General features: G+C 43.2%; 2 protein-coding genes across 22 annotated transcripts in view; one reads left to right on the top strand and one right to left on the bottom strand.

Moving 5' to 3' along the window:
- Positions 1-893: 893 nt before the first annotated feature.
- Positions 894-9,208, top strand: LOC110501625 (gap junction alpha-8 protein-like). The gene has a single exon (XM_090216439.1). It carries the CDS (start codon positions 5,084-5,086, stop codon positions 6,722-6,724), a length of 1,641 nt encoding a protein of 546 aa, XP_090072565.1. The 5' UTR covers positions 894-5,083; the 3' UTR covers positions 6,725-9,208.
- A 2,206-nt stretch (positions 9,209-11,414) lies between these two features.
- Positions 11,415-25,294, bottom strand: part of LOC110501624 (nectin-3) — a 33,153-nt gene continuing 19,273 nt past the window's right edge. For 7 of the 21 annotated variants that reach the window (XM_036958978.2, XM_036958982.2, XM_036958984.2 and 4 more), the window contains 6 exons: positions 24,675-24,777; positions 19,128-19,282; positions 12,980-13,085; positions 12,814-12,856; positions 12,656-12,716; positions 11,415-11,857 (listed from right to left, as the gene is read on the bottom strand). In XM_036958978.2, the coding sequence (XP_036814873.1) occupies positions 12,690-12,716; positions 12,814-12,856; positions 12,980-13,085; positions 19,128-19,282; positions 24,675-24,777 (434 nt within the window). In that variant the 3' untranslated portion in view covers positions 11,415-11,857; positions 12,656-12,689. Of the gene's footprint in view, positions 11,858-12,655; positions 12,717-12,813; positions 12,857-12,979; positions 13,086-14,671; positions 14,957-19,127; positions 19,283-24,674; positions 24,778-25,294 lie in introns of all 21 variants that reach the window. The other 14 variants (XM_090215817.1, XM_090215820.1, XM_090215828.1 and 11 more) reach the window with 5 other exon arrangements.

Below are 25,294 nucleotides of genomic sequence, written 5' to 3'. Positions count from 1 at the left end.
GTGCTTTCTGCTGCATTTCCTCTAGGGGGTTACTCCCCTGGCCTTGGTGGAGAGGAAATGTGTTTCATAACCTTTTGCTGACCTTTTGCTTTTCTCTGATATTCACATTTGAGGATGAGTGGCAGGCACATCACAACCTGCCTCTTAATTCTGGAAGCACAGAAAACTATTTCCTAAAACACACCCACTAACTTGACACCTGAAGTTCCGGAAGTCTCATCAGCAACTGAGCCATTAGTAATACCACTTATAAGTAATAGGACTTGCTCTGTGTGATAAAGGAAGACCAGGATTCGTTATCTCTTTGTTTTGTCCTGCATTAGTCTTGCAGTAATAAACATATAGTAAATTCCTAGGTCAAAAACACTCAGGTTAACTGCTGTACTGCTGTTCCTAGCAGTTTGCTCTTGGTATCGAGATTTTGAGACCAAATACCCAACTCAATGACACCCCAGAGTCTGAAGACCCAGATTGTTGGGTCCAGTCCAAAACCCAATGGTTGGTGGAAATCCCAGGGGAGGGTTAAAATGAGACATGAGATTTTAGTGGTGTAGAAGGGTGCCATGGCTTGCGTCCACTGGTGATAATCCATTTAAAGCCCAAAGAATCAAATCAAATCAAATGTATTTATAAAGCCCTTCGTACATCAGCTGATATCTCAAAGTGCTGTACAGAAACCCAGCCTAAAACCCCAAACAGCAAGCAATGCAGGTGTTGAAGCACGTTGGCTAGGAAAAACTGCCTAGAAAGGCCAAAATCTAGGAAGAAACATGGAGAGGAACCAGGCTATGAGGGGTGGCCAGTCCTCTGCTGGCTGTGCCGGGTGGAGATTATAACAGAACATGGCCAAGATGTTCAAATGTTCATAAATGACCAGCATGGAACTGTTTTTTTTAATTTTTAAATCTAATGATGTCTTAAAGGTATCAATTCTAACTGTCCTTATAGGCGTGTTGTAGTCCGTACAGTATCTGGTCATTTTCAATAGAAGAACTATGCCCTAAATGAATAGTTTGTGCATAAATCTCCTATTGAGTACATGAACCAACCCTGGGTCATGAGAATGAGATCGTGGAGGGGAGATTTAAAGTGTAAATCTAAATAAAAGTTCTGTATAGGTTGCATAAAACATTGCCCATTGACTGCGACATAACTCTTTCCCCTTCCGTTTTATCACTGCACCAATGGTTTCCTCTGGAGCACAATATTTCAACAGTTTAGATAACACACAAATAATTCATTTATTCAAATAAACCTTTCCCACGTCTGAGTGTGGTTTGAATGTATCTGTCATCTCAAGTATTGGCTTGGTGAGAAGTAGGACTGTTCAAAGTTCTAATATGCAGGTGTTATATAGTATACAGTGGTATTGTAGTCACTCATCTTTTCTGACCGTTTTACATTTATGATCAATATAATGGCACTCAACTGAAAATGCTCATGTTTCTGGCAGTAATATACAGTGGGGAGAACAAGTATTTGATACACTGCCGATTTTCCTACTTACAAAGCATGTAGAGGTCTGTAATTTTTTATCATAGGTACACTTCAACTGTGAGACATGGAATCTAAAACAAAAATCCAGAAAATCACATTGTATGAATTTTAAGTAATTAATTTGCATTTTATTGCATGACATAAGTATTTGATACATCAGAAAAGCAGAACTTAATATTTGGTACAGAAACCTGTGTTTGCAATTACAGAGATCATACGTTTCCTGTAGTTCTTGACCAGGTTTGCACACACTGCAGCAGGGATTTTGGCCCACTCCTCCAGATCCTTCAGGTTTCGGGACTTTGAGCTCTCTCCAAAGATTTTATATTGGGTTCAGGTCTGGAGACTGGCTAGGCCTCTCCAGGACCTTGAGATGCTTCTTACGGAGCCACTCCTTAGTTGCCCTGGCTGTGTGTTTCGGGTCGTTGTCATGCTGGAAGACCCAGACACGACCCATCACCAATGCTCTTACTGAAGGAAGGAGGTTGTTGGCCAAGATCTCGCGATACATGGCCCCATCCATCCTCCCCTCAATACAGTGCAGTCGTCCTGTCCCCTTTACAGAAAAGCATCCCCAAAGAATGATGTTTCCACCTCTATGCTTCACGGTCGGGATGGTGTTCTTGGGGTTGTACTCATCCTTCTTCTTCCTCCAAACACGGCGAGTGGAGTTTAGACCAAAAAGCTCTATTTTTGTTTCATCAGACCACATGACCTTCTCCCATTCCTCATCTGGATCATCCAGATGGTCATTGGCAAACATCAGACGGGCCTGGACATGCGCTGGCTTGAGCAGGGGGACCTTGCGTGCGCTGCAGGATTTTAATCCATGACGGCGTAGTGTTACTAATGGTTTCCTTTGAGACTGTGGTCCCAGCTCTCTTCAGGTCATTGACCAGGTCCTGCCGTGTAGTTCTGGGCTGATCCCTCACCTTCCTCATGATCATTGATGCCCCACGAGGTGAGATCTTGCATGGAGCCCCAGACCGAGGGTGATTGACCGTCATCTTGAACTTCTTCCATTTTCTAATAACAGTTGTTGCCTTCTCACCGAGCTGCTTACCTATTGTCCTGTAGCGCATCCCAGCCTTGTGCAGGTCTACAATTTTATCCCTGATGTCCTTACACAGCTCCCTGGTCTTGGCCATTGTGGAGAGGTTAGAGTCTGTTTGATTGAGTGTGTGGACAGGTGTCTTTTATACAGGTAACAAGTTCAAACAGGTGCAGTTAATACAGGTAATGAGTGGAGAACAGGAGGGATTCTTAAAGAAAAACTAACAGGTCTGTGAGAGCTGGAATTTTTACTGGTTGGTAGGTGATCAAATACTTATGTCATGCAATAAAATGCAAATGAATTACTTTTATTTATTTATTTTTATTTCACCTTTATTTAACCAGGTAGGCTAGTTGAGAACAAGATCTCATTTGCAACTGCGACCTGGCCATGACAAAACTTAAAAATCATACAATGTGATTTTCTGGGTTTTTGTTTTAGATTCCATCTCTCACAGTTGAAGTCTACCTATGATAAAAATTACAGACGTCTACATGCTTTGTAAGTAGGAAAACCTGCAAAATTGGCAGTGTATCAAATACTTGTTCTCCCCACTGTACATCCATATTAGCCACAGACAAGTCATGCATTGTATTCCAGACTGTAAGTATGAGAATGTGTATGTGTGTATGACAGGTGATAAACATGCTACTGCAACCGGCTGTGTCACCTCCAGAATGATGAAGCTCTGGCCTCTAACTGCCATCCTGTTCTTGTCTCCTGCTCTAATGCTAGGCTCCTGAATTATGGCCATGTTAACAACAGGGTCAGGGAAATACTGGCATAGAGTGTGAGAAAAGTTGCCTTGTTATATATGAATGATGGGTGTTTGAGTTTGACAGTATGAAGCTCAACGCAATTGTGTATGTATTGTATTTGAATTTCATTTATCTTCCTGTGCCAGGCACTGGGTTGAGGTAAAAACAATGTAGAGAATGTTGGAGGGTTTTCAAATGTTATAAACTCTTAATTTGAAGTAATTCATGAAAAAATGTAATTTAATTTGACAAATCTGCTACACATCTGTTAAAGTGCTCATATATTTTTTTATTAACATATATTGCAATGATGTTGTAGATGAGGCTTACTGTAGATAGAAAGATAAAAGCGAGCCATAAAGCGTTGACATTTTTGCCTTACCTGTTCCTGGAAAGATGTTTTCCAAAAGTCCTTGCTACATATAATTTCACTCAATAGCTGAAATTCTTCACATTCTGGACAGATCATTCAAACCTGTGACACTAACTAACTATGGCATGTATTGAACATACACATGACATGATCCTTACTCAGTTCTTAATCATAAACTAGTCACCAAAGTAATGTAGATGAAAACAGTGAATTCTCATTACAGTACTGTTGTCTTGCTTACCATCTAGCCTACTTATCATGTATAGCTTAATCAACCCAAATGCATGACATATCATATACTGTGAATTGTAAGAGAATATGAATGGTTGCAATTTAAGTTATTTACAAAAAAGTACACCTACAGAAAATACTTTCTCTCCGTAGAAGACTATAAAATTAAGCTACCATTCACAATTAATAGCAATGACAATATGACCATGGATGAAATGACAACAACCAAAAACCAAGTGCAGGTCCACGAGGAAATTCACCCCCATCCCCCCACTTCTCATAGTGTTAAAGCCTGACTCGGTCTCTGCAGGCCGATAGTAGGACAGTCGCCAGTCAGCTGCTGTGGTTCTCTCTGTGTGTGTGTGTGTGTGTGTGTGTGTGTGTGTGTGTGTGTGTGTGTGTGTGTGTGTGTGTGTGCGTGCGTGCGTGCGTGTGTAGGGCTGTATTGAGGAGAGCTGCAGAGGGGATGTACTCGGTTCCCTGGCTCTGTGGTGTCCATGTTGCTTTGGGAGCCTCAGGCCTGCTCCCATACATCCCACTCTGGGTCTGTTGATCCTATTGTCTCCTCCGTCACCACGCATCGCCCGGCGAATAAAGGCTGTCTGGCTCCAAGCTTAAATATTGCAGCAAACTAAAAACCAACCATCAGAGCTGATTCATTCACATCTGCTCAGTGGGGCAACAAGGACAGGGCTTTAGGTGGGAAAGAGGGCAGAAGTCTACTTTTCCCCGCCGGGTGCCAAGAGAACAGGACAGGACACTACAACTTCGCCGGAGCCGCATCTGTGGCAAGTTAACTATTTGTTAACATTAAACCAAATATCATACCTTACAGATGTAAATATGTGGGTTATGAATGTGTTATTGCTAGTTTTCATGGAGGGTTGATTTGGGGACTAGTGGAACGGTGCTTTAGTGATAGGCTGTGCAGAGGGACTTTAACTCGACAGATCGCTGTTCTTTCGCCAATATTCAGATTTTGTCATGCAACAGCTTTTTAGCTGAACAAAGACATTGCAATAACCGTGTGGTGAGGGACAAGAATTTTGGAAGTTCCGCTGCTTTCCACGGGGCTGTTTTTAAAACCTCTCTCTGTCTCTCTATTTCCTCCACCCTCTCTATCCCCCTGCGTCCACCACTTCGTTCTATCTACAGCGCTACGGACCGATCATGGGTGACTGGAGCTTTCTGGGTAATATTTTAGAGGAAGTGAATGAGCACTCAACGGTGATCGGCCGGGTGTGGCTCACGGTCCTCTTCATCTTCCGCATCCTCATCCTGGGTACGGCGGCAGAGTTTGTGTGGGGCGACGAGCAGTCAGACTACGTCTGCAACACGCAGCAGCCCGGTTGCGAGAATGTGTGTTACGACGAGGCGTTCCCCATCTCCCACATTCGCCTGTGGGTTCTGCAGATAATTTTTGTGTCCACGCCATCTCTGGTCTACGTGGGCCATGCCGTGCACCACGTCCACATGGAGGAGAAACGCAAGGAGCGTGAGGAGGCCGAGCTGAGTCGCCAACAGGAGCTAAGTGAGGAGCGGCTGCCACTAGCGCCTGACCAGGGCAGCGTGCGCACCACCAAGGAGACCAGCACCAAGGGCAGCAAGAAGTTCAGGCTGGAGGGCACCCTGCTGAGAACCTACATCTGCCACATCATCTTCAAGACGCTGTTCGAAGTGGGTTTCGTAGTGGGCCAGTACTTTCTGTACGGCTTCCGCATCCTGCCGCTGTACAAGTGCAGCCGCTGGCCCTGCCCCAACACCGTAGACTGCTTCGTGTCCCGGCCAACAGAGAAGACAGTCTTCATCATTTTCATGTTGGCCGTGGCTTGCGTCTCGCTCTTCCTCAACTTTGTGGAGATCAGCCATCTGGGCTTGAAGAAGATCCGCTTCGTCTTCTGGAAGCCAACCCCGGGGCAAGCCCAGGGTGAAGGCCTGAGCCCCATGCCCCCCCCAGGGGGGATCCTCAAGAGCCTGCCTCCCCTGGCCGTGCCTTCCATCCAGAGGGCCAAAGGCTACAGGCTGCTGGAGGAGGAGAAAGCCCCGTCCGTGACCCACCTCTATCCTCTGGCAGAGACGTGCATGGAGGCAGGGATGTTAACCCCCCTGGCCCCACCCTTCCAGTGCATGGAGGAGAAGGCGGAAGAACTGAGGCACACGGAGGACATTTCTAAGGTGTACAATGAGTCCCTGCCCTCCTATGCCCAAACCACCGAGATAGGGGAGGACACACTACCACTACACCAAGAGGAGCAGGAGCAGCAGGAGGTGGTGGAGGAGGACAAAGAAGAGGAGGAAGTAGTGGAGGAGGTGGTGGAGCAGGATGTGGTGGATGGAGTGGTGGAGGAGGTGGTGGTGGAGGTGGTGGTGGAGAAGGATGTGGTGGATGGTGTGGTGGAAAGGGAGGAAGAGAAAGAAGAAGAGCAGAGGGAGGAGGATGAAGGGGAGAGGGAAAAGGAGGTGGTGGAGGAGGTTGTGGTGGAGGATGTGGTGGAGGAGGATGCGGTGGATGGTGTGGTGGAAAGGGAGGAAGAGAAAGAAGAAGAGCAGAGGGAGGAGGATGAAGAGGAGAGGGAGAAGGAGGTGGTGGAGGAGGTTGTGGTGGAGGAGGTTGTGGTGGAGGAGGTTGTGGTGGATGAGGATGTGGAGCAGGATGATGCGGTGAAGGAAGTTGCGGTGGTGGTGGACGGGGAAGGGGGACCTCCAACCGAGGCGGAGATGGAGGTGACGGATACGATAGAAGACACCAGACCACTGAGCAGATTGAGCAAAGCCAGCAGCAGGGCCAGGTCAGACGATCTCACCGTATGAACCTGTGAGAGAAAACATGCGCACACCCGCACACCGAACACAGGAGAACATACACCTAACTCTAGACAACACACACTTAAAACAGCAGGGCTTAACCAAGGGAAACACATGTAAATCCAACAGGGATAGATTCAATCACAAGTTACACATTACCCTTATGATGTGGGCAACATCATTCAACAAGGCAAAGAAAGATCTGAGCTTGTTTGTGAGATAAGTGAATATTATAAAAAGTAGCGGTTAACAAGAGGAGGGATAGATTTTTTTTCATTAAGCTCTTATGTAAAAAATGTAGAAAGGGCAAACATGCAGAAAGGGGAAAATATTTTTACTTTAACAATAACCAATGAAAGTTCACTAATGTTTACATATTCTGGTGGGGTTGAATGGGTAGGGGAAGAGATTGAGCATATATTCCTGTCTGCAAGGCAGTAACATTACTGTAGGCAGGCAAGCACTTTCATTCCCATACAGTCGGTGACAGACTGCAATTATGTAGTTGCAAACATGTTGCAGGTGGAAGGGCTCTTATACACCAAGTCCTTGCACAGAAAAATAATGGAACAAAATTTACAAACTTATGACTGACTCTTCAACACTAAGTTGATAGTCATTTTTTGGGATAAAAAATAGCATCATTTTGGCACACATTTCCTAGAGAACAGAGAACTCTGTGCAAGGCCAATATAACCCTCATATCAACTCAATTATGCTATTTACATTTCTTTCAATTGAAGGGAGATTTGCATCTATGTACAAGAACATATCTCTCCCTTTCATATTTATATGCAGCGTTGTACAGCCAAAAAGCTGGGTAGTGGAGAAAAACAAACCCCAAAAATATCACATGTTGAATGTCTCTTTTCAATGTGATTCTACAGCTCATCTCTTGGATTGCTTATATATTGTGTTGCCTATATAATGCAGAAGTGTGAACTGTTATAATGATGTCTTTTTGTGAAAGAGAGGAGTGCTGGTTTTGCCCGATCACAGACTGGACCATAGTAACAACCTCAGGCCAAATCCTCTCTTTTCGCCCTGTACAAACAGGCTTCAGAGCGATAAAGATCACGCCCGATCAGCACAAAGTATTGTGGAGCCACAGACAATAAAATAAACCACTCTCACATATGAAAAACACGCTTCCTTGACATTGTTGTGGGGGAAAAATAGTTTTACTTGATTTTATCTGCCCTTGATGTTCCTTGCCCCTGTACAAATATGAAATACTTGTTTACAAAATTTTGAAAGAAAAACAATAAATGGTGAATCTCATTGTACATAAACTATCATCCTATCTGATGTCTAATAGCAAACATAATGTTGAGACAGTTTAAGTTATGATATTATGTCTAGCTAAATTACTAGAAAACAGTCAAGAAACATCATAATGCTGCTCAAGTCACTGATTTGGTAGGGAAAATTAAGTGCTTATCAAAATTGAATCATTATTTCCATAATTACCAAAGACTTGCTTTGCAGAACTTTGACCTTTCTTATCGCTGTCCCAGAGATGTTTTTATTTTTACATGTTTAAAAAGTTGTTAAGAGAGCAGAATTCTCTCTTACAAGTACTTTTTTAAATTAAAACAAAAAAACAATTCCCCTTGAAAGGGATGCCTTAAAGTATGACTTATGTGTATTTAATTTAATATTTCTATATTTTTCTCTCTTGCTCTCTCCGCTTTATTTAGATTGCTTGGCTATTTTGCTTTCCAATGTATGTGCTTTATCTGTAAATGTAAATTCTCAGATGTCTTTGTAAAGGTTAAAGCACTTCCATTGCTCTGGGAACTATGTGAATGTCATGTCTTAAATTCAACGTTTTTTTCCCTTAGCTTTCAAATAATCCTTTGTACATGCAAACACCCCCTTAATTTGTTAGGGAAATGTAAAGTTTGTCTGCAAATAACTGTACTTATTCTCAGTCTGTGCTGTGCCTTAAAGCAAAGCATTGGTCAATGCAGCAGTGGGTTTATCCAGTGGCACAGATCAAATGGTGCAGAAAAGCCACAAGCACGCACGCACTCACACATGCATACACGTGTGCATGCACACACACACACACACTTCCAGTGTTGGTTTTGGGGGTATGATCAAACGGCTCTAGACAAACTCTGACAGAAAGGCAGCTTTGACCCCTTTGTGACCCCTAGCCACTCAGTTGCTTCCCATAAGCCAATGCTTTGACAACATTGTGAATGAGACAACAGGCTTTTCACAAATGCAGAATAGTTTAGCCCATTTCAACACTGAAATATATTCCAAAATGTGTTCTGGTTCTCATGTGTGGTAAATTCATATAACTGGTACATGTGTGTTTTGTGTTTCGAACAGTTCTCCTTGCTTAATCGTTTGTAAGAACATTTGACTAATCTTTGGAAAGAAAATATAACCTTTTACTAACTTCTAGTCCTCCTAGTTGTGTGACTGTATGATCTTTTGGACAGTGAACCAAGGCAATAAAAGGTCACACGTGGGCAAGAAGTGTTGCGTCAGTGTTTCTCTTCAAACTACTCTCTCTCTCTCACCCCCCCCACACACACCATACAAACACACTCACACAAACATTTTGCTGACATCTGATGCTTTGCAGCCTATTGCCACAGTACATTACTTACCAGAGAATTCTGAATGTACATGGTTAAACGTGTATCAAGTGTTAGTGAGTATTTACTGCCCCCTGTTGGCAAAGATAGTGACTCAGTCATTTATGTTTGAAACAGCTTTACTAATACTAAGCCCTGCCGACTGCTGGTTATCAGGTTACTTTGATACATCAGTACAAGAGATTGATGAATATATAAAAAGTGACTGACCACTGACATGTATAGAGCAAACTCACTCCAGGTCTCAGGTTCAATATACACGTTACTTTGTAAGAGTCAATATACAGTGGGGCAAAAAAAGTATTTAGCCACCAATTGTGCAAGTTCTCCCACTTAAAAAGATGAGAGAGGCCTGTAGTTTTCATCATAGGTACACTTCAACTATGACAGACAAAATGAGAAAGAAAATCCAGAAAATCACATTGTAGAATTTTTTATGATTTTATTTGCAAATTATGGTGGAAAATAAGTATTTGGTCACCTACAAACAAGCAAGATTTCTGGCAATCACAGACCTGTAACTTCTTCTTTAAGAGGCTCCTCCTCTACTCCACTCGTTACCTGTATTAATGGCACCTGTTTGAACTTGTTATCAGTATAAAAGACACCTGTCCACAACCTCAAACAGTCACACTCCAAACTCCACTATGGCCAAGACCAAAGAGCTGTCAAAGGACACCAGAAACAAAATTGTAGACCTGCACCAGGCTGGGAAGACTGAATCTGCAATAAGTAAGCAGCTTGGTTTGAAGAAATAGACTGTGGGAGCAATTATTAGGAAATGGAAGACATACAAGACCACTGATAATCTCCCTCGATCTGGGGCTCCACGCAAGATCTCACCCCGTGGTGTCAAAATGATCACAAGAACGGTGAGCAAAAATCCCTGAACCACACGGGGGGACCTAGTGAATGACCTGCAGAGAGCTGGGACCAAAGTAACAAAGCCTACCATCAGTAACACACTACGCCAGGGACTCAAATCCTGCAGTGCCAGACGTGTCCCCCTGCTTAAGCCAGCACATGTCCAGGCCCGTCTGAAGTTTGCTAGAGAGCATTTGGATGATCCAGAAGAAGATTGGGAGAATGTCATATGGTCAGATGAAACCAAAATATAACTTTTTGGTAAAAACTCAACTCGTCGTGTTTGGAGGACAAAGAATTCTGAGTTGCATCCAAAGAACACCATACCTTCACAGTAGGGGGGTGGAAACATCATGCTTTGGGGCTGTTTTTCTGCAAAGGGACCAGGACGACTGATCCGTGTAAAGGAAAGAATGAATGGGGCCATGTATCGTGAGATTGAGTGAAAACCTCCTTCCATCAGCAAGAGCATTGAAGATGAAATGTGGCTGGGTCTTTCAGCATGACAATGATCCCAAACACACCGCCCGGGCAACGAAGGAGTGGCTTCGTAAGAAGCATTTCAAGGTCCTGGAGTGGCCTAGCCAGTCTCCAGATCTCAACCCCATAGAAAATCTTTGGAGGGAGTTGAAAGTCTGTGTTGCCCAGCAACAGCCCCAAAACATCACTGCTCTAGAGGAGATCTGCATGGAGGAATGGGCCAAAATACCAGAAAAAGTGTGTGAAAACCTTGTGAAGACTTACAGAAAACGTTTGACCTCTGTCATTGCCAACAAAGGGTATATAACAAAGTATTGAGATAAATAAGTATTTGGTCAATAACAAAAGTTTTCCACAATAATTTGCAAATAAATTCATAAAAAATCCTACAATGTGATTTTCTGGATTTTTTTTCTCATTTTGTCTGTCATAGTTGAAGTGTACCTATGATGAAAATTACAGGCCTCTCATCTTTTTAAGTGAGAGAACTTGCACAATTGGTGGCTGACTAAATACTTTTTTGCCCCCCACACACACACACACACACACACACATATATATACACATACACACACACACACACACACACACACACACACACACACACACACACACGGAAAGTATTCAGACCCCTTGACTTTTTCCACATTTTGTACCGTTACAGCCTTATTTTAAAATGGATTACATACTGTAATTTCCCCCCCTCAATTTACATGTTGAAAAAGCAAAAACAGGCGTTTATAGTTTTTTGCAAATTTATTAAAAACAATCTGAAATATCACATATACATAAGTATTCAGACCCTTTACTCAGTAACTTGTTGAAGTGTAAAAAAAGGAGGGGGTGGTCAATACAAAATAGTCTGGGTAGCCATTTGATGAACTGTTCAACAGTTTTATGGATTGGGGTAGAAGCTGTTAAGGAGTCTTTTGGACCTATACTTGTGGTCTGGTACAGCTTGCCGTGTGGTAGCAGAGAGAACAGACTATGTCTGGGATGGATGGAGTCTTAGAATTTTTAGGGCCTTCCTCTGACACCGTCTGGTATATCAGTCCTGGATGGGAGAAAGCTTGGGCCCAGTGATGTATTGGTCCGTACCCTCTGAAGCGCCTTGCGGTCGGTCGTATGCTGAGCAGTAGTCATACCAGTAGGTGATGCTAACATGGAGATGCCTTGAAGCCTAGGAAATGAGAATTGATCATACAACCTTCCCTCATCAACAGGATAAGAGAGAACATTTATAACATCTGAAGGTGTAACCTTGTCAACCCAAAACCACCGACCAATCAAACAATACCAAGTTTACAGTGTAACCTGACCACCAGTGACCAATCTCAACAGGGTGTCACAGCATCGAAGACCAATCTAAGACCAATGTAAATAAGACAGAATTTCTGAGAAGACCACACAACTCTATGCATGGGGGCGGCAGGGTAGCCTAGTGGTTAGAGCGTTGGACTAGTAACCAGAAGGTTTGAAGTTCAAATCCCCGAGCTGACAAGGTACAAATCTGTCATTCTGCCCCCTTTAACAAGGCAAGTCAGTTAAGAACAAATTCTTATTTTCAATGACGGCCTAGGAACAGTGGGTTCACTGTACCAGACCACTGTTCCTAGGCCGTCATTGAAAATAAGAATTTGTTCTTAACCCTGTACAGATACAAGTTACCACAGAGAACATACAGCCACATAGATAACATGAAAGTTATCCTCAGTGAAGAAGTTTTAGATAGATACTATGGAATTATTCTAATCACACATTCAATAGTCAGTCCTCTGGATACTGTAACAGAGATACATGTTGGACCCTCAAAAGGGGAAGGGCTGACTAGTCCTTGGGAATTGTCCTTTCCTTGTGTTCATGGACCATTTGCAATGCAGCTCCAAGTGACAGAGAACACATAAATTAGGGCCGAGCCTACACGTCTAAGACTGGCATTTGTTTTCAAAAAGAAAGAATAAAAGGATATGTACCCTACCTTATGATACTTCTTCCTTATCTGCCCTCTTGGTTTACATCTCAGCTTCCTCTTCCTCTACCTTGTCATTAGACATTTTAACAGAATTGTTACAGAGCAAAAAGTGGCTGAGAAAGGTTAGTCACACAACAATGGTGGCCTGTACCATAGTCACATACCTGTGATTGTGCCTCGAACTGGTGATCGCCCATGACTGAACTCCTGGGATATTGTCCAGAAAAAGAGAACATGGATTTGAAAGCAAAATCAATGTATGATAATTCATTATAAATACATTTTTCACTATGCAAAATTTAGTGCTTGATTTTGAGAAGCTGATGTTACCAAAGACATTTTCCATTTTTCCACCTGTACCATACGAGTCCAGCAGCAGCAGCAGCAACAATCAGAAATATAATGACAAGTAGAACCCAACAGGCAGCAGAGGTATCTGTGAGGAGAGGAGGGGGGGGATACAGTTAATACAAACAGCCTGCATTTACAACTACAATACATGCCCTAGCAATCATCGTAGCGCTAATGCAAACACTTTCCAGTAAGCAAAGAGATAATGCTAGAAGGTTATATGTGTACATATGCAATAAGCTAAAAGTGTGTACCATGACTAGGGCTGTGGCGGTCATGAAATTTCTTTAGCCTGTGATTGTCAAGCAAATAACTGCCGGTCTTATGATAATTGACGTTAATTGGCATTAACACGTTTAGCATCTCATGGTTTCCAGGCATGGCCTACAAGCCACTGATGCAGACCTTTGGAACATCAGCATTTTAAAAAGTCGAATAAATCCATGTAATATAGCCTATACCGTCACAACAATCAAATCAAATGTTATTGGTAACACACACATTGTTAGCAGATTTTAATGCGAGTGTAGTGAAATGCTTGCGCATCTAGTTCCGATTGTGCAGTAATATCTAACAAGTAATCTAACAATTCCCCAACAACTACCTAATACACACAAATTTAAAGGGGTGAATGAGAATATGTACATATAAGTATAGGGATGAGCGATGGCCGAGAGGCATAGGCAAGGTGCAATAGATGGTATAAAATACAATATATTCACTACCGTTCAAAAGTTTGGAGTCACTTAGAAGTGTCCTTATTCTTTATCCATTAAAATAACATAAAATTGATCAGAAATACAGTATAGACATTGTTAATGTTGTAAATGACTATTGTAGCTGGAAACGGCCCATTATTAGCAACCCTCACTCCTGTGTTCCAATGGCACGTTGTGTTGGCTAATCCAAGTTTATCATTTTAAAAAGCTAATTGATAATTAGAAAACCCTTTTCCAATTATGTTAGCACAGCTGAAAACGGTTGTTCTGATTGAAGAAGAAATAAAATTGTCGTTCTCTAAACTAGCTGAGTATCTGGAGCATCAGCATTTGTGGGTTTGATCAAATCAAATCAAATTTATTTGTCACATACACATGGTTAGCAGATGTTAATGCGAGTGTAGCGAAATGCTTGTGCTTCGAGTTCCGACAATGCAATAATAACCAATGAGTAATCTAACCTAACAATTCCAAAACTACTACCTTATAGACACAAGTGTAATGGGATAAAGAATATGTATATAAAGATATATGAATGAGTGATGGTACAACACGGCATAGGCAAGATGCAGTAGATGGTATCAAGTACAATATATACATATGAGATGAGTAATGTAGGGTATGTAAACAAAGTGGCATAGTTTAAAGTGGCTAGTGAAACATGTATTACATAAAGATGCAGTAGATGATATAGGGTACAGTATATACATATACATATGAGATGAGTAATGTAGGGTATGTAAACATTATATTAAGTAGCATTGTTTAAAATGGCTAGTGATATATTTTACATCAATTTCCATCAATTCCCATTATTAAAGTGGCTGGTGTTGAGTCAGTGTGTTGGCAGCAGCCACTCAATGTTAGTGGTGGCTGTTTAACAGTCTGCTGGCCTTGATATAGAAGCTGTTTTTCAGTCTCTCGGTCCCTACTTTGATGCACCTGTACTGACCTCGCCTTCTGGATGATAGCGGAGTGATCTTATTCCTGTGACATCGGGTGGTGTAGGTGTCCTGGAGGGCAGGTAGTTTGGTGTTGCGTTGTGCAGAATTCACTACCCTCTGGAGAGTCTTACGGTTGTGGGCGGAGCAGTTGCCGTACCAGGCGGTGATACAGCCCGACAGGATGCTCCCAATTGTGCATCTGTAGAAGTTTGTGAGTGCTTTTGGTGACAAGCCGAATTTCTTCAGCCTCCTGAGGTTGAAGAGGAGCTGCTGCACCTGCTTCACGACGCTGTCTGTGTGGGTGGAACAATTCAGTTTGTCCGTGATGTGTACGCCAAGGAACTTAAAGCTTACTATCCTCTCCACTACTGTCCCGTCGATGTGGATAGGGGGGTGCTCCCTCTGCTGTTTCCTGAAGTCCACAATCATCTCCTTTGTTTTGTTGACATTGAGTGTGAGGTTATTTTCCTGACACCACACTCCGAGGGCCCACACCTCCTCCCTGTAGGCCGCATCATTGTTGTTGGTAATCAAGCCTACCACTGTAGTGTCGTCTGCAAACTTGATGATTGAGTTGGAGGCGTGCATGGCCACGCAGTCATGGGTGAACAGGGAGTACAGGAGAGAGCTCAGAACGCACCCTTGTGGGGCCCCAGTGTTGAGGATCAGCGGGGTGGAGATGTTGTTACCTACCCTCACCACCTGGGGGCGGCCCGTCAGGAAGTCCAGTACCCAGTTGCACAGGGCGGGGGTCGAGACCCAGGGTCTCGAGCTTTATGACGAGTTTGGAGGGTACTATGGTGTTAAATGCTGAGCTGTAGTCGATGAACAGCATTCTCACATAGGTATTCCTCTTGTCCAGATGGGTTAGGGCAGTGTGCAGTGTGGTTGAGATTGCATCGTCTGTGGACATATTTGGGCGGTAAGCAAATTGGAGTGGGTCTAGGGTGTCAGGTAGGGTGGAGGTGATATGGTCCTTGACTAGTCTCTCAAAGCACTTCATGATGACGGAAGTGAGTGCTACCGGGCGGTAGACGTTTAGCTCAGTTACCTTAGCTCTCTTGGGAAGAGGGACAATGGTGGCCCTCTTGAAGCATGTGGGAACAGCAGACTGGGATAAGGATTGATTGAATATGTCCGTAAACACACCAGCCAGCTGGTCTGCGCATGCTCTGAGGACGCGGGCCTGCAGTTTGGGCCTGCAGTTTTGCGAGGGTTAACACGTTTAAATGTTTTCCTCACGTCGGCTGCAGTGAAGGAGAGTCCGCAGGTTTTGGTTGCGGGCCGTGTCAGTGGCACTGTATTGTCCTCAAAGCGGGCAAAAAAGTTATTTAGTCTGCCTAGGAGCAAGACATCCTGGTCCGTGACGGGGCTGGTTTTCTTTTTGTAATCTGTGATTGACTGTAGACCCTGCCACATACCTTTCGTGTCTGAGACGTTGAATTGTGACTCTACTTTGTCTCCATACTGACGCTTAGCTTGTTTGATCGCCTTGCGGAGGGAATAGCTACACTGTTTGTATTCGGTCATGTTTCCGGTCACCTTTCCCTGGTTAAAAGCAGTGGTTTGCGTTTTCGGTTTCATGTGAATGCTGCCATCAATCCACGGTTTCTGGTTTGGGAATGTTTTAATCGTTGCTATGGGAACGACATCATCAATGCACTTTCTATTGAACTCGCTCACTGAATCAGCGTATTCGTCAATGTTGTTGTTGGACGCAATGCAGAACATATACCAGTCCGCGTGATCGAAGCAATCTTGAAGCGTGGAATCAGATTGGTCGGACCAGCTTTGAACAGACCTGAGCGCGGGAGCTTCTTGTTTTAGTTTCTGTCTGTAGGCAGGAAGCAACAAAATGGAGTCGTGGTCAGCTTTTCCGAAAGGAGGGCGGGGGAGGGCCTTATATTCGTCACGGAAGTTAGAATAGCAATGATCCAGGGTTTTACCAGCCCTGGTAGCACAATCGATATGCTGATACAATTTAGGGAGTCTTGTTTTCAGATTAGCCTTGTTAAAATCCTCAGCTACAATGAATGCAGCCTCAGGATATGTGGTTTCCAGTTTGCAAAGAGTCAAAAAAAGTTCATTCAGGGCCATCAATGTGTCTGCTTGGGGGGGAATATATACGGCTGTGATTATAATCGAAGAGAATTCCCTTGGTAGATAATGCGGACGACATTTGATTGTGAGGAATTCTAAGTCAGGTGAACAGAGGGACTTGAGTTCCTGTATGTTGTTGTGGTCACACCACATCTTGTTAATCATAAGGCATACGCCCCCATCCCTCTTCTTACCAGAAAGATGTTTGTTTCTGTCGGTGCGATGCGTGAAGAAACCAGCTGGCTGCACCGATTCCGTTAGCGTCTGTCGAGTGAGCCATGTTTCCGTGAAGCATAGAACGTTACAGTCTCTGATGTCCCTCTGGAATGCTCCCCTTGCTCAGATTTCATCAACCTTGTTGTCAAGAGACTGGACATTGGTGAGTAGTATGCTAGGGAGTGGTGTGCGATGTGCCCGTCTCCGGAGCCTGACCAGAAGACCGCTACGTTTCCCTCTTTTACGACGTCTTTGTTTTGAGTCGCAGGCTGGGTTCCATTCCGTTGTCCTGGGTGGAAGGCAGAACACAGGATCCGCTTCGGCAAAGTCATTGTCCTGGTCGTACTGGTGGTGAGTTGAAGTTGCTCTTATATTCAGTAGTTCTTCCCGACTGTACGTAATGAAACCTAAGATTACCTGGGATACCAATGTAAGGAATAACATGTAAAAAAACTGCATAGTTTCCCAGTAACGCGAAGCGAGGTGGCCATCTCTTTGAAAGGCTGGTAATGGCTCACATCAACACCATTATCCCAGAAACCCTAGACCCACTCCATTTTGCATACCACCCAAACAGATCCACAGATGATGCAATCTCTATTGCACTCCACACTGCCCTTTCCCACCTGGACAAAAGGAACACCTACGTGAGAATGCTATTCATTGATTACAGTTCACTGTTCAAAACCATAGTACTCTCAAAGCTCATCACTAAGCTAAGGATCCTGGGACTAAACACCTCCCTCTGCAACTGGATCCTGCACTTCTTGACGGGCCGCCCCCAGGTGGTGAGGGTAGGTATCAACACATCCGCCACGCTGATCCTCAACACTGGAGCCCCTCAGGGGTGCGTGCTCAGTCCCCTCCTGTACTCCCTGTTCACCTGTGACTGCCTGGCCAGGCACGACTCCAACACCATCATTACGTTTGCTGACGACACAACAGTGTTAGGCCTGATCTCCGACAATGAAGATACAGCCTATAGGGAGTTCAGAGACCTCGCCGGGTGGTGCCAGAATAACAACCTCTCCCTCAATGTAACTAAGACTAAGGAGATGATTATGGACTACAGGAAAAGGAGGACCGAGCACGCCCCCATTCTCATTGACAGGGCTGTAGTGGAGCAAGTTGAGAGCTTCAAGTTCTTTGGTGTCCACATCACCAACAAACTAGAATGGTCCAAACACACCAAGACAGTCGTGAAAAGGGCACGACAAAGCCACCCCAGTCATAGACTGTTCTCTCTACTACCACATGGCAAGCGGTACCAAAAGGCTTAATTATCCTGACTAACCGGTGCCTGTATATAGCCTCACTACTGTTAAAGCCTCGCTAATGTATATAGCCTCGCTACTGTTATTTTTCACTGTCGTTTTTTATTTCTTTACTTACTGTTCAACTAATACCTATTTTTTTACTTAAAAATTTCCCTGTTGGTTAGGGCCTGTAAGTAAGCATTTCACTGTAAGTTCTACACCTGTTGTATTCGGCGCACGTGACAAATAAACTTTGATTTGATTACAGGCTCAAAACAGCCAGAAACTAAGTGCTTTCTTCTGAAACTCGTCAGTCTATTCTTGTTCTGAGAAATGAAGGCTATTCCATGAAAGGAATTGCCAAGAAACTGAAGATCTCTTACAATGCTGTGTACTATTTCCTTCACAGAACAGGGCAAACTGGCTATAACCAGTATAGAAAGAGGAGTGGGAGGCCCCGGTGCAGAACTGAGCAAGAGGACAAATACATTAGAGTGTCTAGTTTGAGAAACAGACGCCTCACAAGTCCTCAACTGGCAGCTTCATTAAATAGTACCCACAAAACACCAGTCTCAATGTCAACAGTGAAGAGGAGACTCTGGGATGCTGGCCTTCTAGGCAAAGTTGCAAAGAAAAAGCCATATCTCAGAATGACAATTAAAGATTAAGATGTGCAAAGGAACACAGACACTGGACAGAGGAACTCTGTGAAATATAAGTGAGCATCTTGCTCAACTTTGGTATTCATACATGCTACATCACATTTCACATAATTGTCCCTAATATAACAATTCAAGTATAAGCAGCCAGTAAAGCAACCATCATGAATTGTGTGTGTGTGCCTGCATGTGTGTGTGTATATTTGTATTTTTTCTCTCTCAGGTATTCTTACAGGAGGCGACATGCACATATTGAGAGCCAGTCGCTCTTCCGTAAGGATTGGAGGCCTCACAGCTGTAGAGGCCATTCAGCTCAGAGCTGAGGCTGATGAGGTGCAGTGTGTTTCCCTCTGCTCTCACTGCAGACTGAGGCCATGGCTGGCCCACTCTGAGGGAGAGAGAGAGAGAGAGAGGGTGAGGAGAAGGCCTGACCCTGCTGAAAAAGACAAGCATAGGCTGGTGAGCAGCCTTCGTTGTGTTTTAGCTAGTAAAAAGCCTTTGTTTTCACTGGTGACATTCACATTTTAGCCATTTAGCAGATGCTCTTATCCAGAGCAACTTAGTGTATTCATCCTAAAATAGCTAGGTGGGACAACCACATATCACAGTGAAAGTAAGCACATTTTTCCTCAATAAAGTAGCTATCAGTAAACACAGAGCTAGTAAGGGGGTGCTGTGTCTTTGGCATCATTAAACTGAAGATTAATCTTTATCAAATACAGTGCCTTGCGAAAGTATTCGGCCCCCTTGAACTTTGCGACCTTTTGCCACATTTCAGGCTTCAAACATAATTTGATTTGTGAACAGCAGTTTTCAGTTCTTTCCACAGATTCTCGATTGGATTCAGGTCCGGACTTTGACTTGGCCATTCTAACACCTGGATATGTTTATTTTTGAACCATTCCATTGTAGATTTTGCTTTATGTTTTGGATCATTGTCTTGTTGGAAGACAAATCTCCGTCCCAGTCTCAGGTCTTTTGCAGACTCCATCAGGTTTTCTTCCAGAATGGTCCTGTATTTGGCTCCATCCATCTTCCCATCAATTTTAACCATCTTCCCTGTCCCTGCTGAAGAAAAGCAGGCCCAAACCATGATGCTGCCACCACCATGTTTGACAGTGGGGATGGTGTGTTGCTTTTACGCCAAACATAACGTTTTGCATTGTTGCCAAAAAGTTCAATTTTGGTTTCATCTGACCAGAGCACCTTCTTCCACATGTTTGGTGTGTCTCCCAGGTGGCTTGTGGCAAACTTTAAACGACACTTTTTATGGATATCTTTAAGAAATGGCTTTCTTCTTGCCACTCTTCCATAAAGGCCAGATTTGTGCAATATACAACTGATTGTTGTCCTATGGACAGAGTCTCCCACCTCAGCTGTAGATCTCTGCAGTTCATCCAGAGTGATCATGGGCCTCTTGGCTGCATCTCTGATCAGTCTTCTCCTTGTATGAGCTGAAAGTTTAGAGGGACGGCCAGGTCTTGGTAGATTTGCAGTGGTCTGATACTCCTTCCATTTCAATATTATCGCTTGCACAGTGCTCCTTGGGATGTTTAAAGCTTGGGAAATCTTTTTGTATCCAAATCCGGCTTTAAACTTCTTCACAACAGTATCTCGGACCTGCCTGGTGTGTTCCTTGTTCTTCATGATGCTCTCTGCGCTTTTAACGGACCTCTGTGACTATCACAGTGCAGGTGCATTTATACGGAGACTTGATGTAGTTAAACTCCAAAGGGAATTGGAGTTTCCTTCATTAAACAGTCCAAATACACATTACACAATTTCACAAACAGTATCATCCTCACTCATTCATCTTATACAACAATTAGATGTAAAGCCTCATAACTGAGGCTATTATATAAACAGCGTTATGGTAAGGGGGCCATATTGTTTTCCATGAGTTTCACAAAATTGTACCAAACGGACCAGTTCGTAGCTGGATTCTTCACTAATCTTTTATATCTTCTCCAGAACATAAATGTTGTTCGGACCTCAAGTTCTGTGAGGTGGAAGAAATTCCTTTGTTCTCTCTATGAAAACTCACTCTCTCTCTATACTGTGGCCACGAGGAGATAATCTCCTCCAGGAATTTACGCCCTTTCTGACCAGCAGCCTGGTTGTAGGAGACAGAGAGAGGGGGATGGTGCTCGCTGTACACAAAGAGGGCAACGTCATGATAGGGGGAAAAGAAAGTCAAGTGCAAGTGTTAGTTCACCAAACACATTTTTTGGAAGAAATGGGAGGTGGGGTGGGGGTGCTGTGGGATTATTTAGAATACTTTTTGAAGAGGTAGGGCTTCAGATGTTTTTGGAAGATGGGCTTCAGAGGGAAGCTGGTTCCATCACTGGGGTGCCATGACAGAGAAGAGCTTGGACTGGGATGAACGGGAGCTGCCCTCATGTAGGGGTGGGAGGGCCAAAAGAACAGATGTGGAAGAATGGAGTAGTATGGTTGGGGTGGGACGAAATTCCAAGCTGAGATATCTGCCAAATGCGTGTTGCCACCTGGGTGTCAGAAGGGGAAGGGGAAAAGTATGTGTCATGTCATCCGCATAGCAATGACAGGAGAGACCATGTTAGGATATGACGGAGACAAGTGATTTGGTGTATAGAGAGAAGAGGGCTTAGAACCGAGCCCTGGGGGATACTAGTAGTGAGAGTATGTGGTGCTTCTACGCCACCTGGTAGAAGCGGCCAGCCAGGTAAGATGCAATCCAAATGTATGCAGAGCCCTATAGTAACCCAGCCCTAAGAGGGTGTCAAAGGCAGTCGAAAGATCAATGAGGATGAGAACAGAGGAGAGAGTCAGCTTTGGCAGTGCGGAAAGCCTCCTTGACACAGAGAAGAGCAGTTTTTGTTTAGTGACCAGTATGGAATCCTTTATTTTCCTTTTCCTTTTTTTCTCTCCTTTTATTATATATATATATATTTTTATCCCTTTTCTCCCCAATTTCATGATATCCAATTGGTAGTTACAGTCTTGTCTCATCGCTGCAACTCTCCCATACGGACTCGGGAGAGGCGAAGGTCGAGAGCCGTACGTCCTCCGAAACACAACCCAACCAAGCCGCACTGCTTCTTAACAATGCCCACTTAACCCGGAAGATAGACGCACCAATGTGTTGGAAGAAAAACAGTACATCTGGCAACCGTTTCAGCGTGTACTACATGCAACTTTATCCATATCGCAATGTGTATTCGGTAAGCCAAGCTTTGAAAAACTACAAACCTTAGATGTCCCACTTCCTGGTTGGATTTTTCTCAGGTTTTCGCCTGCCATATGAGTTCTGTTATATTCACAGACATCATTCAAACAGTTTTAGAAACTTCAGAGTGTTTTCTATCCAATACTAATTATAACATGCATATATAAGCATCTGGGACAGAGTAGGAGGCAGTTCACTCTGGGCACGCTATTCATCCAAAAGTTAAAATGCTGCCCCCTATCCCAAAAAGGTTAAGCAGCGAAAAGGTAGAGAGGAGGGAGTGAAAGGATGATCGGTCCCATGGAAATGTAGTTTTCTTTCCATTTTCGCACAGCTGCCAACAGCCCTGTTCTGTAAGCTCACAATGAGTCACTCAGCCACGGAGCAGGAGTGGAGGGCCGAGCCAGGCGGGAGGAAAGGAGACAGTGTGAGTCAATAGGATGCGGATTGGGAAGAGAGTAGGGTCGAATAGGCAGAATCAGGGGACATTAGGGAGAATGATTTAGCAGAAGGGAGAGATGATAGGATAGAAGATGAGAGAGAGAGAGCGAAGATTGCATTTGGCGCATCACCAGCCTTGGTAGTCTTTTTACTGGTGACCAGCCTTGGTTGTGTTTTCAATACTGGTCAGCAGTGTACCAGCATATACTGGTCATCTGCAAAACCAGCATCAAATCACATTCTAGTATGGAGCTACTGTTCAAAAAAGAGGGACTGTTGTATTCTAGCTTGAAATATACTTATTCATGTTATCATACTAAAACTTATTGATTACTTTACATGTATAAGGAATGTATATGTCGGGGTCAATGAATAACAACTTTAATATGTCCATACTCAAAAACAGCAGCTCCTTGCGGTATTCGTTGAGTGTCTCTCTAGTCATGGGTTTAAAAGTTTTCAAATCTCACATTATCAATTTTGCTGTGCGTTCGAGGCTTCTTTTTACAGTCTAAGGCGTGAGAAAAGTGCAGACACGGTGATCTGAATGGTCAGCGGTACGCCTATAGGTGCACTTGATTTGCTCTCTGGACTTGCTTGGTAGGCAGAGTTTTACCTTCAAACATATGAAATAGTTCAAAATGGGAACACTGGCTTCTCAACGCTAGGGCCACTAAATCAAATGCACTTACCACCAACAGCATGAAATGAAAAAATAAACATTGGATTGCAAGAGTGTGCAAAGCTGTCACCAAGGCAAAGGGTGGCTACTTTGAAGAACCTCAAATCTAAAATATATTTTGATTTGTTTAACACTTCTTTGGTTACTACACAACTCCATATGTGTTTTTTCATAGTTTTGATGTCTTTACTATTATTCGACAATGCAGAACATAGTAAAAATAAGGAAAAACCCTGGAATGAGTATGTGTCCAAACTTTTGACTGACACTGTATGTACAGTATATATGTATATACACATACACAAATCTATATATATGGGGGATTGAAAATTATTTAGACAATTATATTGATGGAAGCTTCAATTTAACTTCAATATTAAAGCTGATCTACCCCCCCCCCACCATTTATTAATATATTTTTTTAAAGATACAGGTGTCCTTCCTAACTTTGTTGCCGGAGAGTGAGGAAACCGCTCAGGGATTTCATCATAAGGACAATGGGGACTTTACAACAGTTACATAGCTTAATGTCTGTGATAGGAGATGGATGGATGGATCAACAACATTGTAGTTACTCCACAATACAAACCTAATTGACAGAGTGAAAAGAAGGAAGTCTATACAGAATACAAATATTCCAAAACATGCATCCTGTTTGCAATAAGACACTAAAGTAATACCTAAAAAAATGTGGCAAAGCAATTCACTTGTTGTCCTGTATACAAAGTGTTATTGGATTTGCCCCAAACATCCAACACATTACTGAGTACCACTCTCCGTATTTTTAAGCAGAGTTGTGGCTGCATCATGTTATGAGTATGCTTGCAATCGTTAAGGACTGGATAAAAAAGAAACCGAATGGAGCTAAGCACAGGCTAAATCATAGAGGTAAAAACCTGGTTCAGTCTGCTTTCTACCAAACATTGGGAGATTAATTAATCTTTCAGCAGCACAATTACCTCAAACACAAGGCAAATCTACACTAGAGTTACTTACCAAGAAGACAAGCCAAGTTAAAGTTTTGACTTAAATCTACTTGAAAATCTATGGCCAGAATGTGAAAATAGTTGTCTAGCAATGATAAATAACCAATTTGAGCTTAAACAATTTATAAACAATAATGGGCAAATGCTGCAAGATCCAGGTGTGAAAAGCTCTTAGATACTTAACCCAGAAAGACTCACAGCTTTAATTACTGCCGAGGTGATTCTAACATGTACTGACTAAGGGGTGGAAAAACTTCAATAAGATATTTATGCATTTCATTTTCAATAAATGTGCAAAAATTACTAAATACATGTTTTCACTTTATCATTATGGGGTATTGTGTGCAGAAGAACATAAATCAATTTAATCCATTTTGAATTCATGCTGTAACAACAAGATGTGGAATAGTTCAAGGCTTCTGAATACCTTCTAAAGGCACTGTAGGTGTGTAAAAGCATAGGCTACCTGGTCCAGGTGTAGAAGGCTTTTGGGTTGCTGTCTGCTACACATAGGAAAACTGTGGCTGGGGAGGCCTCACTAAGAGTAATGTTCACTGTCTGAGGTGGATCTATGGAGAGGGAGAGAGAGAGGCATGAGTGGATGGAAAGTGGTGTTGGGGGAAAAAACATACAACATTACAAAACCCATGTACACAAACAAGTGTGCACAAACAAGTGTGCATTTAAAATTGGCAACACACACATTTCTTTCCACAGGGACGTGGGGTGAGACAGGGATGCCTTATTTACAGTTGAAAGTTTACATACACCTTAGACAAATACATTTAAACTCAGTTTTTCACAATTCCTGACATTTAATCCTAGTAAAAATTCCCTGTCTTAGGTCAATTAGGATCACCACATTATTTTAAGAATGTGAAATGTCAGAATAATAGTAGAGAGAAATATTTCTTTCAACACATTCCCAATGGGTCAGACGTTTACATACACTCAATTAGTATTTGGTAGCATTGCCTTTAAATTGTTTAACTTCTCCCTCATGATGCCATCTATTGTGTGCAGTGCACCAGTCCCTCCTGCAGCAAAGCCCCCCCACAACATGATGCAGCCACCCATGTGCTTCAT

Source organism: Oncorhynchus mykiss, chromosome 22, assembly GCF_057628025.1.
Source record: "Oncorhynchus mykiss isolate SJ-2025 chromosome 22, ASM5762802v1, whole genome shotgun sequence".
NCBI lineage: Eukaryota > Metazoa > Chordata > Actinopteri > Salmoniformes > Salmonidae > Oncorhynchus > Oncorhynchus mykiss.
This window is presented reverse-complemented; position numbering and strand designations above follow the sequence as displayed.